The sequence below is a fragment of the Ascaphus truei genome, chromosome 7 (genome assembly GCF_040206685.1).
Source record: "Ascaphus truei isolate aAscTru1 chromosome 7, aAscTru1.hap1, whole genome shotgun sequence".
NCBI lineage: Eukaryota > Metazoa > Chordata > Amphibia > Anura > Ascaphidae > Ascaphus > Ascaphus truei.
Window position 1 is genome coordinate 44,395,138 of NC_134489.1, and position 17,317 is coordinate 44,412,454.

The 17,317-nt window shown below is 49.8% G+C and overlaps 2 protein-coding genes across 3 annotated transcripts; one reads left to right on the forward strand and one right to left on the reverse strand.

Annotated features, from left to right (window-relative positions):
- The first annotated feature begins 5,771 nt into the window (after positions 1-5,771).
- On the forward strand, positions 5,772-10,873 carry SLC50A1 (solute carrier family 50 member 1). Of its 2 annotated transcripts, none has more exons than XM_075608127.1 (6): positions 5,772-6,283; positions 7,130-7,207; positions 7,702-7,825; positions 7,937-8,098; positions 8,720-8,839; positions 9,367-10,873. In XM_075608127.1, the coding sequence occupies exons 1-6, from the start codon at positions 6,216-6,218 to the stop codon at positions 9,463-9,465; spliced, it is 651 nt and encodes a 216-aa protein (XP_075464242.1). In that variant the 5' UTR covers positions 5,772-6,215; the 3' UTR covers positions 9,466-10,873. The 2 variants fall into 2 exon arrangements, with proteins under 2 accessions (XP_075464242.1, XP_075464243.1); XM_075608128.1 differs by having other exon boundaries at positions 6,252-6,283; positions 7,130-7,211.
- A 3,109-nt stretch (positions 10,874-13,982) lies between these two features.
- On the reverse strand, positions 13,983-15,638 carry DPM3 (dolichyl-phosphate mannosyltransferase subunit 3, regulatory). The gene is made up of 2 exons (XM_075608129.1): positions 15,582-15,638; positions 13,983-14,522 (listed from the first exon to the last, which is right to left on the reverse strand). Exon 2 carries the CDS (start codon positions 14,507-14,509, stop codon positions 14,231-14,233), a length of 279 nt encoding a protein of 92 aa, XP_075464244.1. The 5' UTR covers positions 14,510-14,522; positions 15,582-15,638; the 3' UTR covers positions 13,983-14,230.
- Positions 15,639-17,317: the final 1,679 nt, after the last annotated feature.

Below are 17,317 nucleotides of genomic sequence, written 5' to 3' on the forward strand. Positions count from 1 at the left end.
GTGAGAGAGAGACACAATGTTACATTGTGACACTGGGTGTGTGCGCGTGACACTGGGTGTGTGTCAAATTAATAACAGCGCTTTAGCTAAGCATTCGTGTCCTACAATTCCCAAACACCGGGCTCCACACACAGCACGAGACACTTATTCTGTACCTGGTATTAGCTGTGCGAATACCTGCAGCTCTCTGCTGTCACCTGGGGAAAGAAGAGGCTCTTGTGCTTATACTTTCCCCTACAACAGCCCCACAAATAATTAAGAGACGGGCACAAGATAACCCCGCTGTCTGACCAAATATTGGGAGTCCCTACCCACTGCTGTAATGTGACCCTACACATTACACCTCTTACTGACACTTAAACTTCAGTTTGTAACAATCTTTAGGGTTCTTCGTTCTTATTTAAATGTAGTATTTTCCTCTGGTGGAACGTTGTTTCCAATTGTTCTTTAATGAAAGAAATACGAATAGTTAACTAGCATTGTGCTCGTCATTCTGGTAAAGTGACACATATATTATTTTTTCCCCGACCCTCTGAGTATCTTAAGATTCCCAGGAATGGAGCCTAATCCCGTTAATGAAACACTAGAGAGTAAGTTCTTCTGCGCATGGACTCGTTGCGCCTATTCTCTGCTATACTATACAGAACACTACACAGGCAGCGCCGCCCATTGCAGAGGGTGGTATCCATGCGCTGCCTGCGTTATCACAACCATACTTCCCTATTGTACAGAGAAATTGTACCATGTCCCCCTCAGTAGTTTGTCATGTACCCTCCCATTCACCTTTGTACTTTATTTTGAAAATGTTCATAAACAGTGTAAAAAATAAATAAAACTATTTCCTCCCCCTCCAATTCATGGAATTAATCGCAGTATGCGCGGAGATGTGAGGCGTGTGATGATTACTAACTCAATTACGCATCCTGTTTAAATCATCGCTAATCTAATTAAGAACCATTTATTATAAGAGCCGAGGGTTCATCCAAGAGGAGATCAAGGAGCTCACTTCTATACACGGAGGTACTCGGAGGAGCAGAGATATGAGGAGGAGATACTCCAGAGAGGAGTAGAGAGATCCACAGAGGAGTAGAGAGATACACGGAGAAGAGATACTCCAAGAGATACGTGGAGGATTAGAGAGATACTCTGAGAAGAGATACACAGAGGAGTAGAGAGATACACGGAGCATTAGAGAGATACCCAGAGCATTAGAGAGATACACAGAGAAGCGATACACGGAGGAGTTGAGAGATACCCGGAGGAGAGATACACAGAGGATCAGAGAGATACAAAGAGGAGATACTGTGAGAAGAGATACACGGAGGAGTAGAGAGATACAAGGAGGAGATACTGTGAGTAGAAATACACGGAGGATTAGAGATTCACGGAGGATATACTCTGAGAAGAGATACACAGAGGAGATACTGTGAGAAGAGATACACGGTGGATTAGAGATACACGGAGGATATACTCTGAGAAGAGATACACAGAGGAGATACTGTGAGAAGAGATACACGGTGGATTAGAGATACACGGAGGATATACTCTGAGAAGAGATACACAGAGGAGATACTGTGAGAAGAGATACACGGTGGATTAGAGATACACGGAGGATATACTCTGAGAAGAGATACACAGAGGATTAGAAATACACGGAGGAAAGCATCTACAATCCTCGCCCAGTTGTCATTAACATGAGGTAATGATTAATAAAGCACAGGTTGGTTTGCCCTGCTATTCTGTGTGGGAGTAAAGCTGCACAGGCCACACGCAGAAACAGTCTAGTGTGCAGAACCAGTATGCAGATACACAAGGGGGAAGGGGAGGAATCTGTATACACTGCAGCCTCAGCAATTCACCGAGTGTCACTAATGCCACCACAAGGCACTAACAATGAAACTGAATGGTGTATTATACATACACACACACACACACACAAAAAAAGTGGAAGTACTCCAAGCACAGAATAAACAATAAATCCAGGAGTGTTATATATGGTGTCTGTCCAATTTAAAAAAAGACTACTTAAAGCAAATAAACAACATAGAATCCACTGGTCTAAGGGCTCTTATGTATCAGGGCCAGCCCCCTGATTCCCTCCCCACTATGTGTTATTCTGTAGGGATTATCCCAGGTCCCGTGAGACCATCACCCAACGCACACAGGCAGGAGAAGTGACAATGGGGTCACATGTGGCAAAAAGCAGGAGATTAGTAGAAGGGTCAGCATGTCAGATTCAAGATGCCTGGATTATGCGGACAACCCTCATTAGGGTACAGGAAGGATAAAGGTTGCTGCACGGGGCAGGGGTGAGATAACAATTCTTAATGTTGTTATGGTGCACGACCAGGGCACGTTTATTTTTGTAAGTGTTTCATATCAGGAGGTTTACATTTTATTTAAACAGAGGGTTTTCTGGCCATGGCCGACTGAGGTCACTGGGGAATTTCACTCGAAAATGGCCTGATCGACCACTTTGGATCATATAGAATCAGCCCCTAAATGGGATATTGTTGGCCTTGGTGAAGGAAGAAGAAAAGATGAAGGTCTCATTGAGATCAAAAGCAAACACCTATTCTATTGCAGAGGTGGAGATAATGGAGGAGTTAGGGGAGAGGGCTTCCTCGTTAACAAGAGATGCAGAAATAACACGGTGGAGTATGAAAGCCCATCAGAAAGAGCAGCCAGAATCGTCATTCAGTTACCAAAGAGATACAGGCTTCAAATAATCCACGTGTCCGCTCCAACGTCAAGTCTCACGGACAAGGACGTGGGAGACTTCCACCATGAAACCAGCCTACGTATCACAGGAAATGGTCACCTAGAGACCATTATGGGAGATTTCAATGCAAAGATTGGAGCCCAGCAGAAAGACGATGCATCAGTTGGTAAGTTTGCTCACGGTAACAGGAAAAATGTGGGGACAGATTGGGAGAATTTGCCGGATGTCAAAACTTCTACATCATGAATTAATGCTTCAAGAAGAATCCAAACAGAGACGTGGAGTGTGAACCCAATGGAATCAAGAATCAAATTGACTATATTTTAACTCAGGGGAGCGCAAACTTTTGAAGCTTGCCCCCCCCCCCCGCCTGGCATCCCCCGGTCTCACGCCCCCTCTCCTACCTGGCATCCGCGTCAAATGACGCTCCGGGGGTCACGTGACCCGCTGCGCCATTTGACGCCGGTGACGTCATGTCACATGACCCCGCGGCGTCACTTGACGCCGCGTTGCCATGGAGAGGCGTCTGAATCCCGGCAAGGTTTATGTTGCAGAGGCCTCACGCGATCCCCCGGCATCAATTTAAATGCTTTGGGGAGGGGCACGGGACCACTGCAACGGCCCACGCCCCCCCCCCCCCAGACAAATCTACCGCCCCCCAGTTTGCGCACCGCTGTCCTAACCAACACGAAACAGGTGATTGAAGACTGCACAGTCCTTAACCGGTTTGACACAAGGAGCGATCACTGATTTGTTTGCTGTAAATTACATCTGATGGAAGCAAGAAGTATGCAAATAAATGCACACAGCAGCGCACTGCCCAGGGAGACAGGTTTACAAAAATAGAAAAATATTTAAGGAAAAATAATGACTTCCTTTACCCTAACCACTCTTAGCTTCAGCGGAAGGTATAAACATATAAAGTATATATTTGAATCAGCGGCCGGCTGGGCACGCCCACAAAGAAATCAATCAGCTCCAGGAGTGGGTAAGATTCACTTCATCTATATGGACTGCCATTATTATTACAGAATTGGGTGAGTTCTGGACTTTATTACACAGCTATCTCCAATGAGGTGCAGCGAAGAGAGTATATCATCATCTTTTCTGTTACCTTAAGGAGGTTTATGCCATATTGAATGTATTTGTTCACTCACCGTTATATACCCACTCCATAGTTGAGCCTTATCTGTATTTCATTATTTACAAATAAGTAGAGAAAATTCCAGGACTGTTGGAGCACCCATTGTCTTCATATGCTACATCTGATGGAAAGAAGAAAACGGATTAAAAAGAAGGGGGGAAAAAAACCAACCATAAAGAACCTCTGTTAATGCCTCAGCTTGCAGTGCACGGGGACACTAAAGGACATCTTTGCAAAACTTAGCATGTGGCTTAAAGGACAGAAACATTCCTTAAACAATGGAGTAATACCGTAGTTATCCTCATCCACAAGGAAGGAGGCAAAGACGCCCTCAAGAACTACAGAACAACCACCCCACTTCCAATCCCTCACAAGATACTCACTAATCGGCTGCAATACACCATGGACTTTGCCCAACAGAGCGAACACGCGGGATTTTGCAGTGGATACAACACAATGCCGCGGATTCAATGGTGGATATCGCCCATTCAGGTGCGATATGGCCAATTGCGCTTTGACGACTCCGGGGGAATGGATCACATCCAAGTAACACAACAAGTGATTTCCCGAAGATTCGTAGATTACAGAAAAGCATTTGACTGTCTACACCTCAGCGGGTTTAAAGGCATTAAGAAGCCAAAGCATTGAAAACGTGTACATCGATATTATAACAACCGATAAAGCCAACTGTAATTATAATAAAGACATATATATCATGCAACACGACAGTGACAGGCTGGTCCCCCATACACACCAGACACGTACAGCAAGCCTGTCCTGCGATCGTAAACAAATACTAACGTATGCACTTTATATCTTGACACTGTGTGGCCATGCGTCCCTAACATGACACACATACACAGTATAAATATACACACACCCGGTAATGTGGAGTGTGTGTCTGTGTCTAGATAGAAATACTTCATCCAAAACCAGGTCAGATGAAGAAGACTCAGCATTGCAATTGGACTGATCAAAAAGATTTGTATTGAACACACATAATAATAACCCACGTTTCGGGGGCCATGGGGCTTTCCTCTGACAGAAACATTGGTTATTATGTATGTTCAATAGAAATGTGTGTATATATCCAAAGAATGCTGTTCCAGAACTGGGCTGGCGTTTTTAGATATTGTTCGGCAAAATCTAATCTGGCCTTTCTATTCTTGAGGCTTATGAATGGTTTGCACCATGTGGTGAATCCTCTGTATTTGCTCTCGTGAAGTCTTCTCTTTATGGTAGACTTGGACAATGATATGCCTACCTCCTGGAGAGTGTTCTTCACTTGGCTGGATGTTGTGAAGGTTTTTTTTTTTTTACCATGGAAAGGATCCTACGATCATCCACCACTGTTGTCTTCCGTGGACGTTCAGGCCTTTTTGTGTTGCAGAGCTCACCAGTGGTTCTTTTTTTCTCAGAATGTACCAAACTGTTGATTTGGCCACTCCTAATGTTCCTGCTATCTCTCTGATGGATTTTCTTTTTTTTGCAGCCTAAGGATGCCCTGTTTCACTTGCATTGAGAGCTCATTTGCCCGTATGTTGTGGGTTCACAGCAACAGCTTCCAAAATGCAAATGCCACACCTGGAATCAACTCCAGACCTTTTACCTGCTTAATTGATGATGAAATAACGAAGGAATAGCCCACACCTGTCCCTGAAACAGCTTTTGAGTCAATTGTCCAATTACTTTTGGTCCCTTGAAAAAGAGGGGGCTACATATTAAAGAGATGTAACACACACACACACACACACACACACACACACACACACACACACACACACACACACACACACACACACACACACACACACACACACACACACACACACACACACACACACACACACACACACACACACACACACACACACACACACACACACACTCTCACACTCTCACACACTCTCTCACACTCTCTCTCTGCGAGTACGACTGATAATATAAGTTATTTACCCTTTTTCCTTTTCCCACTTATGTGCCCTGAACTTTCTTGTGTGTTTAACACATACATACACGTAGCACAGTATATACACGTGGCAGTAGAGGCGGGACTCGGGAGGAGGATACAGGGAAGGGAGAGGGCGGCTTCCTTTGGCCTCTCTCGATCCCCCGGCCTCTCTGTCCGCCGCCTCCCGCAGGCCTCTTTCTATCCTCGGCCTCGCGTACCCCGGCCTCCCGCGGGCCTCTCTCTGTCCCCTCTCTCTCCGGCCTCCCGCGGGCCTCTCTCTGTCCCCTCTCTCTCCGGCCTCCCGCGGGCCTCTCTCTGTCCCCGGCCTCCCGCGGGCCTCTCTCTGTCCCCGGCCTCCCGCGGGCCTCTCTCTGCCCCCGGCCTCGCGTGGCTGCAGGATGGACGCGATGTGGCTCCTCTCTGGGGCCTGTGTGCTCTTCACCCTCAGTATGTTCTCCAGCGGCCTGTGAGTCCGACCTCTATATACACACTCATACCTCTATCTATACACCAGCTGTATATACACACATACCTCTATATACACACATACCTCTATCTATACACCAGCTGTATATACACACATACCTCTATCTATACACCAGCTGTATATACACACATACCTCTATATACACACATACCTCTATCTATACACCAGCTGTATATACACACAGGGGTGTGTATATTATATACACACCTATCTATACACCAGCTGTATATACACACATACCTATATATACACACCTATCTATCTATACACCGGTTGTATATACACCTATACTGTGTATACACGCCTATCTATCAATATGTATGTGTATATATATATATATATATATATATATATATATATATATATATATATATATATATATATATACACACACACCTGCTGTATATACCTCTGTATGTCTATACACCACCCTCTATAAATACACCTGCTGTATGTGTGTATATATACTCGCTCTCTCCCTCTGTATATGAGCTGTGCCTCGCTGAGTAGAAGCGACGCTCCGTGTATATGAGCTGTGCCTCGCTCTGTGTATATGAGTTGTGCCTCGCTGAGTAGAAGCGACGCTCTGTATATGAGCTGTGCCTTGCTCTTTGTATATGAGCTGTGCCTCGCTGAGTAGAAGCGACGCTCTGTGTATATGAGCTGTGCCTCGCTCTGTGTATATGAGCTGTGCCTCGCTGAGTAGAAGCGACGCTCTGTGTATATGAGCTGTGCCTCGCTCTGTGTATGAGCTGTGCCTCGCTGAGTAGAAGCGACGCTCTGTGTATATGAGCTGTGCCTCGCTGAGCCCCGTTCTTTCCTCAGGTCTGACCTGCGGCAGATGGTTACCGCCCGGAGTGTGGATAATATCCAGTTTCTGCCTTTCCTAACCACAGGCCTGAAGTAGGTATGGGCTGTGGGGGCGGCTGGACTGTGGCTGGGGCGGTGGCACAGTGGGACTGTGGGGCGGTGGTGGCACTGGGGGCAGTGGCTGGGGCGTTGGGACTGTGGGGGCTGGGGCGTTGGGACTGTGGTGGGTCGCTGGGGCGGTGGGACTGTGGTGGGGCACTGTGGGGCTGGGGCGGTGGGACTGTGGTGGGGCACTGTGGGGCTGGGGCGGTGGGACTGTGGTGGGGCACTGTGGAGCTGGGCCAGTGGTGGCTGGGGCGGTGGGACTGTGGTGGGTCACTGTGGAGCTGGGCCAGTGGTGGCTGTGGCTGGGGCGGTGGGACTGTGGTGGGTCACTGTGGAGCTGGGCCAGTGGTGGCTGTGGCTGGGGCACTGTGGGCGGTGGGGCTGCTGATAAGGGGCAGGTGTTGGGATGGGACCCTAAATCCTTCCCTGGTGAGGAGGGAACACGGCACGCCCCGTGACACGGACATGTCATTTCCTTGCAGTAACATGGGCTGGTTATACTACGGTTACCTGAAGAATGACTGGACGCTTATTACGGTGAATTCCATCGGCGCCGCGCTGCAGACTCTCTATTTATTGGCTTATCTCTTCTACGCTGCAGAGAAGGTACTCAGAGGGAGCTAGGAGTGATCGCCCTGCTGTATGGTGTATACGTGGGAGCCATGAGACGCGCGTGTGCATTCTGCAGTAACACTGTTGCATGTTCTTGTTTCTCAGCGCTGCCTCCTGTATCAGATCCTCTTCTCTCTGGGGGTACTGCTCGTTGGGTACAGTTACTTCCACCTGTGGGTCTCCGATGTGACCACTCGTCTCAACCAGCTGGGGCTGTTCTGCAGCATCTTTGCCATCTGCATGTACCTCTCACCGCTGACTGACCTGGTAATCCCACCTCTGCCACCACGAAGATCCCAAACACTGTCCTGTCCCACCCCGTCTGTACAGGAAACGCTCCCATGTGTACAAGGCAGATATACATTATATAGACACACACACTCACAGTGTGATCTACGTGGTCACAGAGCCACGTTCACCCATCTTTTTTATCAGGTCGGTTACAATGATGACTTTACTTTAAATGCAGTGTTGTAGTATTCACTGGTCAGGTTAACACAATATTTATTACTTAATTACATTAGTCATATTTTTATAGTATCTCTTCAGAAAACACCTAATGATTTCAAAGCGGAATTATTTCCTGGGAGAACGGCGGCCATTTTATTTATTGCGTCCATATACCTGATCAATGTCTCTCTCCAGATGCACAGTAGCAAAAGGCTCGTCAGCGGGCCACGATAAGGACCTGTAACCAGAGTACCCCGGACGCGTGCCGGCGTAGTTACCCCAGACGCGTGCCGGCGTAGTTACCCCAGACACGCGCCGGCGTAGTTACCCCAGACACGCGCCGGTGTAGTTACCCCGGACGCGCGCAGGAATGTCTGTGTTTGGGCTGTGTCAGCAGCTGCTGAAATTACACTTTTTTTTATTTTTTCCTGTTCACAGACAAAGATCATCAGGACCAAATCCACTAAGTGCCTGTCCTTCCCGCTGACCGTGGCCACGTTTCTTACAGCCACGTCCTGGGTGCTGTATGGTCTGCAGCTCAGTGACCCTTACATCATGGTAAGGATAACGCAGAGCACACACGCTGCTGGTCTTTGCAGTGGGAAGGACGGCTTCCTGTGACCTTGTGTAACACGCGTAAGGGGAGATTCAGTAGGCCGGGATATGGGGTATTGCTCTGGGATCGCGAGTAACCCGCTATGGCAGTCTCTTGCATCTCTGTGAGAACCTGTATCGGAGTTTAGGGAATTCCAGAATGAATCTCCTGTCTACCAGGCAGCAAAAGCAGAGTGTAAGCTCTTGTGCAGCTTTCTAACAATAACATTACACTATAACTATCCCTCCTGAGAGAAGGCCAGCGCTAGTGTCACGGTCTCTGACGTAGTCGGGGTCCGTATTTCCCTGTGCCACATTCAGCAAAACAGGAGAAGATTCACAGGACGGGAACGAGAGCTCTATAAGGAAGAGAGAGTCACTCGTAGTATTGTAGGAGGTCGGTGTAATGGTTAAAGTATGGTCAGACCCACGGAGATGTGGGCTGCGTGGCCGTGGCACTGGCCTGAGTTTGTCCCCCGTCTCTCCGTCAGGTTCCAAACTTCCCTGGGATTGTGACCAGCGTCCTGCGATTCTGGTTATTCTGGCAGTATCCCCCGGATCAGCTGTCCTACCGGCCCCTGCAGGCGTGACACTGCCCCGCCGGGGCAACAAGATGGTGACGGGAACGAGACGGTGTCCTCTTTCTAACCCCTTCATTACCTGGAGGGCACAGATACCAAAGGGCATTGCTTGTTCAGGTGGTACATTTTGAATCTGAATCTGCTGCACTGTAAAATAATACTGAGTATCTGTACACACTTCCTGTTGCTCAGGCATCATATGGGGGTGTTGGAAGGGGGTCACAGTAGTTCTGATTTTGAGAGACCTCCAAAAAATGATTTCCACTTTCTGAGCAGAAGAATCTTTAGTTGGAGATGAGCAGTAATACTCAGTACTGCTTTATCGCGCTGCTTGTTAATTTTAGGGGAGGGAGGGTGTTTGAAGTTCTGAATCACAATCCGAGATGTGCAGCCGAGCCGAAAAGGGAAAACTGACCAAGGAGCCATATTAAAGCCTTAACCCCATCAGGGCCAACAATTGCACTTCTGGCCAGCACTGAACCAGTTAAATGAGACTAAGAAGACTCAGGGGGCAGGAGCCTCTGATCTAAACAATTCCGTGGCTGCTCTGCGTGGCTATAAAAAGGTCTCGCTGCATAGACGGCTGGTGATTGGAGGTGCTGTCTGCACTCACACACAAGCACTCACCCAGCCACACGCACTCACAATCACTCACCCACACGCGCTCACCCTGCCACAAATACTCACTCTGCACTCACACAGCCACAAACATTCACACTGCCCTCATACAGCCACAAGCACTCACCTTGCACTCACACAAGCCACAAGCAGCTTTCAGCTGACAGTGCGGGTCTCACTGTGCTTACCCATTGACCCTGTGCTCCGCTGGTCAGCATTTCAGTTGTGGCTGAGTCAGGATTGGGATCCTCTTGGGGTCTCTGCCCAATTGCTATAGAAACACAGGGACTCCAGAGAGCAGCCCCAGCCCCCCGAGCAGGAAGTGCAGCTGGTGTTTACGGCTTCCATGTTGGAAGAGCATGCTGATATATTTAGGATGCTATTGTGCCTTTTCTCCTACGCTCCTCATGTGTATGAGTGGGACGCAGGACTGGGACCTCGGGTCCCACCTCTCAGGGTCGCTAAACTGTCCAGGGAGGGGGATTTTACCTGTTCACTGCTGGAGGATCCAGAGATGTGTTGCAAGCTCTTCTGGACATTAAGAGGTTAATAAACCCCCAAAGATCCCCAGTGCAATTACTCAGCTGGCTGTTATTGTGACCAAACTGGTTCCCCACCCAGATCCACACTGCGTTCTCTATAGCACTCACCCTCACACAGCGAGTCCCCCCCCTCCCCCCCCCCCCCCCCCCCCCGGTGATTTAATCAGCCTTCATTCTGTGGTGTGGGGTTTGGGGAAGGTGCTGATTCTGTTATTTCCCAAGTGCCTTTATAATAAAGCGTATATATTTTATAAACACTCGCCGTTATTTGTATTCTTGGGAAAGAGACCCATAGACTCCAGAACTAAGTTTTATCCTCTTATCTAAGAACTGTTAAATGATTGGTGGGCAGTCATACTCAGCACTGCTTTATATTTTAACATGCTGCAACTTCGCAGTTTTTAAAGGAGCAATCCAAGCCATTTTTTTAAATACAGGATTAACACAGGGATGCACCTCCTTCATTTCAGCTCCGGGGACACTTACCTCCGCAGGGAGTGCCGCTATCTCCTGCGCCTCCGCAGGGAGCGCCGCTATCTCCTGCGCCTCCGCAGGGAGCGCCGCTATCTCCTGCGCCTCCGCAGGGAGCGCCGCTATCTCCTGCGCCTCCGCAGGGAGCGCCGCTATCTCCTGCGCCTCCGCAGGGAGCGCCGCTATCTCCTGCGCCTCCGCAGGGAGCGCCGCTATCTCCTGCGCCTCCGCAGGGAGCGCCGCTATCTCCTGCGCCTCTGCAGGGAGCGCCTCCATCTCCTGCGCCTCCGCAGGGAGCGCCGCTATCTCCTGCGCCTCCATCTCCTGCGCCTCCGCAGGGAGCGCCGCTATCTCCTGCGCCTCCGCAGGGAGTGCCGCTATCTCCTGCGCCGCTATCTCCTGCGCCTCCGCAGGGAGCGCCGCTATCTCCTGCGCCTCCGCAGGGAGCGCCGCTATCTCCTGCGCCTCCGCAGGGAGCGCCTCCATCTCCTGCGCCTCCGCAGGGAGCGCCGCTATCTCCTGCGCCTCCGCAGGGAGCGCCGCTATCTCCTGCGCCTCCGCAGGGAGCGCCGCTATCTCCTGCGCCTCCGCAGGGAGCGCCGCCATCTCCTGCGCCTCCGCAGGGAGCGCCGCCATCTCCTGCGCCTCCGCAGGGAGCGCCGCTATCTCCTGCGCCTCCGCAGGGAGCGCCGCTATCTCCTGCGCCTCCGCAGGGAGCGCCTCCATAGGGAGCGCCGCTATCTCCTGCGCCTCCGCAGGGAGCGCCGCTATCTCCTGTGCCTCCATCTCCTGCGCCTCCGCAGGGAGCACCGCTATCTCCTGCGCCTCCGCAGGGAGTGCCGCTATCTCCTGCGCCTCCGCAGGGAGCGCCACTATCTCCTGCGCCTCCGCAGGGAGTGCCGCTATCTCCTGCGCTTCCGCAGGGAGTGCCGCTATCTCCTGCGCCTCCGCAGGGAGCGCCTCCATCTCCTGCGCCTCCGCAGGGAGCGCCGCTATCTCCTGCGCCTCCGCAGGGAGCGCCACTATCTCCTGCGCCTCTGCAGGGAGTGCCGCTATCTCCTGCGCCTCCGCAGGCAGTGCCGCTATCTCCTGCGCCTCCGCAGGCAGCGCCGCTATCTCCTGCGCCTCCGCAGGGAGTGCCGCTATCTCCTGCGCCTCCGCAGGGAGCGCCGCTATCTCCCGCGCTTTTCAGCTTCCTCGTCACATGGGCTAATAGATGACAGCTGATGACATCACGGCTTCCTATTGGCCCAGGAGCTTTAATAAGCGGCCATATAGTGGACCGCGGAGTGACTACCGGCACCCACTACAAAGGTAAGTATCTCTGGAAGTAGGGGGTCTCCCGAGCTGAAATTAACGAAGTTCCGCTCCGGAGACCACCTGCTTCAGCTCCGAATGAAAAGAAAGCGGAAGAAAACCTGGCTTGGATTGCTGTGTAAGAATAAAAAATCCAAATGAGTGAGTTTTAGGGGTTCTACATTAAAACGGACAGTGTATCAGTGTGTGTGTGTCACTACGTGTGTGGTAGAAACACTGTGAGCTGTGAAACCCCCCCGCCTAGGCCACTGGACGGGTCCCGCGTGCTGAAGCAGAGAGCTGGATGGGTCCCGCGTGCTGAAGCCATGATGTCTCCATCCATTTGATCGCAAAGTGGGGCTGTAATGAATAGGAGGTTCACAAATAATTCTGTTTCCTGTCGTGTGTGTGTCACGGTGTGTGTGTGTAACCCTTTCAGTGCTGGACACACAACCACCACATTTCCCTGGAAACGTTTAAATATAGGTTGGATTGATGCACATGCCCATCTTAGAAGACCAATTGGAGGAAGAGCAGGATAAGGGAGAGATGAGCCAAAGATAAGCCGCGTAAATCCCAACCTAAACATACAGCTACAATTTTACAAACATTTCCAGGATAAACTTTTTTTTTTTTTTTTTTTAAATCATTGAAAAATACCTATACCTTCTATAAAGACTTAACCCATTAAACACACCACTGTTATACAGTCACTGTGCTCCCCAAATTCCAGCTAATCCCAGGTCATCTCTGGGGGTCCCCGAAAACTGCCCGTGTTCAGCAGTTAGCGGGTATTACATAAACGCAGGGAGGTGGCAGCCTGGGACTCGGTCACATGTCGCCACGTCCCACGCCTGTGACACGCCAAGCATGTTATGTGCACAGTAACACAGCACTGTATGGCCGTCTCAAAGCAGAAGTCACCCTTTCAGTGCCAGAGGCCAGCCACTCATTACATGACAATGTGTTACAGGTAACGGTTTCTATAGAGAGGAATCACACAGTGAAACGTAGAGGGGATATCAGCGGCAAGAAGGTGGAGAAATAATGTCATGGAGAGCAGTTACACAGCTGTTACTCTGGGATCATCCAGGACCATCCTCTGAGTTACTCGTTACTCCAAGGGGACCGATTTATAGCCTTCAAAATAACGCCCACTAAATCGTCTGCTTTTACGTCACAATCTACAGTCAGCAACTAATGTACTGAGGCCAGGCAGGTTTATAATGCAACGTTACACAATAACTAAAGGCTGAGATAGATATATATATACACACACACACACACACACACACACACACACACACACACACACACACACACACACACACACACACACACACACACACACACACACACAACTGAACTAAAGGCTGAGATAGATATACAGTATGTGCACACACACAACTGAACTAAAGGCTGAGATAGAGATATATACAGTATGTACGTACACACAAACACACACACACCACTGAACTAAAGGCTGAGATAGAGATATATACAGTACACACACACTACAGTGTTATCTAATCCAATGGCAATCAGCTTTCTATTCCCGCTCCAGAAAAAGCTTCTTTAAGAACCAACAAGAGACGCAGAGCAGGGAAACTGACCCTGTTTAATTCTTCAGGCAGGCAGAGAGGAATTGTAATAAAGAGTCCACACAAAGTGTATCCCACCGGTCACAGGCCAGCACAGTGCGGTCACTGCACTACCATAGCTAACCCTTCGTAGGACTGTGTGTGTAACAGACCGTACACTTTCTGCTGCTGAGTGTGAGTACACAATGCTCCTCCGCACACGGGGACGGTGTGGGGTTGTGTGTTCCTATTAACACTCGGCACTGCTCAGAACTTTAACCCCCTGCTGACTAGGTCTTTCTTAGCCTCTTTAATCTGATCCTGGAGCTCCTTAGCGGCATCCTCGCAGTCATTGAAAGTAGCTACGCGATATCCAATGGTAGCCAAGGAGTAGCAGCCGAAGACTACCAGCAGGTAGACGGGGAAGGGCCAGATGACCTGCTGATAGGGCCCCGGGAGATCCAGGCCCAGGAGATCAAAGGTCAGGGTGATCCAGGCCATTCCAAGAATGGACAGTCCCACAAGCCACTCTGCCAACTTGGTCATGGCTGCCGTGACACTGTGGGAAGAAGAAATCAGAGAAGCAATCACTGCAAGGAAGCCCAGCGGCAATATACAGCACCATCAAGTATGACAGCACAATGCCAACTTCTACTTACATACCTGAGACCCAAGTACCAGTGCCTGCTGACAGAAGGGTATTATGGGCCGCACACAGCAAGAGAAGCTGCTATTGTAGAACTGGACTCTGCTGATTGTTACTCTCCCCTCCTTATATCTCAGCTTTAATCAGTCGCTGTACCCCCACTAGCTGTGTACACTGTACTCTGGCCTAACGTCTCTCTGCCCCCCCATTTCACCACAGCTCCCTTATGCCTACATCCTGCACCCCATCTGTGGCACACTTCCTCTCAATGTCCGCCAAGCACCTTCTCTTACTTCAAACCCCATCTGAATACTCACTAACTACAGTATGCACTTATCCCAATGCACTCACATTTAAACCTACTGTTTCCGTTAGTTTTCCCTCATGTCTATTAGATTGCAAGCTCTTCAGGGAAGGACTCCTGTCTCCCGATGTTACATTTATGTCTTGCTGCCTTATCCCACCTGTATTATTCTCCCTGTACTGTACTAGCATTACAAAGTTGTAGACATTGTAAAGCGTTGCGTTGCATTCCTGGTTGGTGCTATACAAATACATATATTGATGAAGACAGAGTGCAGGACAGGACTTTGCATAGAGATACTCAGCACCACCATATTATGAAGCATATTTATTTGTAAAAGGGCGATTGTTGCCAAGATTATGATCCATGAGGAAGATGCGCGTCCCAGTGAGTGAGAAATGACAAGCTAGTGAGAGAGAAGATGGATTGGAAAACTAGCACACACACAACATGCCCAGTGTAAAAAACACACACACACACACACACACACACACACACACACACACACACACACACACACACACACACACACACACACACACATCATGCCCAGTGTAACACATATATACATATACACAACACACCATGCCTAGTGTGACACACAGTGAAGCGCACGCACACACCCAATGTGACACACATCATGCCCAGTGTAACACACACACACAAACCTGTTTTCCGCCGGCGACCACTTCCGTCGCAGCTCACATCCGGGGAGGGAATAGAATGTTACGGCGCGGGCATGCCGGGAAGTGTAGTCCGTGCGGGCAGAGTCACGTGACAGCCACTCAGGCTGCTTCAGTATGTTACTATATGTTACTACTACACCGGGGTAATAACCCCTTCACTGCCAGAGACAAGCAAGGCCCTGCAAGTGTCCCTGTGTTATACTGAGGGATATATTGCAGAGTACCACTCATTTATACCCAGAGGACCAGTACTTTTATATTTACAGCCCCAGAGTATTAGTACTGTTATATGTACATCCCCAGAGTATCAGTACTTTTATATGTACATCCCCAAAGTATCAGTACTGTTATATGTACATCCCCAGAGTATAAATACTTTTATATGTACATCCCCAGAGTACCAGTACTGTTATATTCACATCCCCAGAGTATCAATACTTTTATATGTACATCCCCAGAGTATCAGTACTATTATATTTATATCCCCAGAGTATCAGTAACGTTATATTTACATCCCCAGAGTATCAATACTTTTATATGTAAATCCCCAGAGTATCAGTACTGTTATATTTACATCCCATGGGTATCAGTACTTTTATATTTGCATCCCCAGAGTATCAATACTTTTATATGTACATCCCCAGAGTATAAGTACTGCTATATATTGTTATCCTTACCCGTCACCCAGAATCCATACCCGTCACCCTGACTCCTTACCCTTCACCCTGACACCTTACCCATCACCCGGACACCTTACCCCTCACCCAAACTCCATACCCGTCACCCTGACACCTTACCCGTCACCCTGACACCTTACCCGTCACCCGGACTCCATAGCCGTCACCCGGACTCCATAGCCGTCACCCGGACTCCATATCCGTCACCCGGACTCCATATCCGTCACCCGGACTCCATATCCGTCACCCGGACTCCATATCCGTCACCCGGACTCCATATCCGTCACCCGGAATCCATATCCGTCACCCTGACACCTTACCCGTCACCCTGACACCTTACACGTCACCCTGACACCTTACACGTCACCCTGACACCTTACCCGTCACCCAGACTCCATATCCGTCACCCGGACTCCATATCCGTCACCCGGACTCCATATCCGTCACCCGGACTCCATATCCGTCACCCGGAATCCATATCCGTCACCCTGACACCTTACCCGTCACCCTGACACCTTACACGTCACCCTGACACCTTACACGTCACCCTGACACCTTACCCGTCACCCAGACTCCATAGCCGTCACCCGGACTCCATAGCCGTCACCCGGACTCCTTACCCGTCACCCTGACTCCTTACCCGTCACCCGGATTCCTTATCCGTCACCCGGACACCTTACCCGTCACCCTGACTCCATATCCGTCACCCAGACTCCATACCCGTCACCCAGACTCCATACCCGTCACCCTGACTCCATACCCGTCACCCAGACTCCATACCCGTCACCCAGACTCCATACCCGTCACCCAGACTCCATACCCGTCACCCAGACTCCATACCCGTCACCCAGACTTCATACCCGTCACCCTGACTCCATATCCGTCACCCGGACACCTTATCCGTCACCCGGACACCTTACCCGTCACCCGGACACCTTACCCGTCACTCAGAATCCATACCCGTCACCCAGACTCCATACCCGTCACCCTGACTCCTTACCCGTCACCCTGACTCCTTACCCGTCACCCTAGCTCCTTACC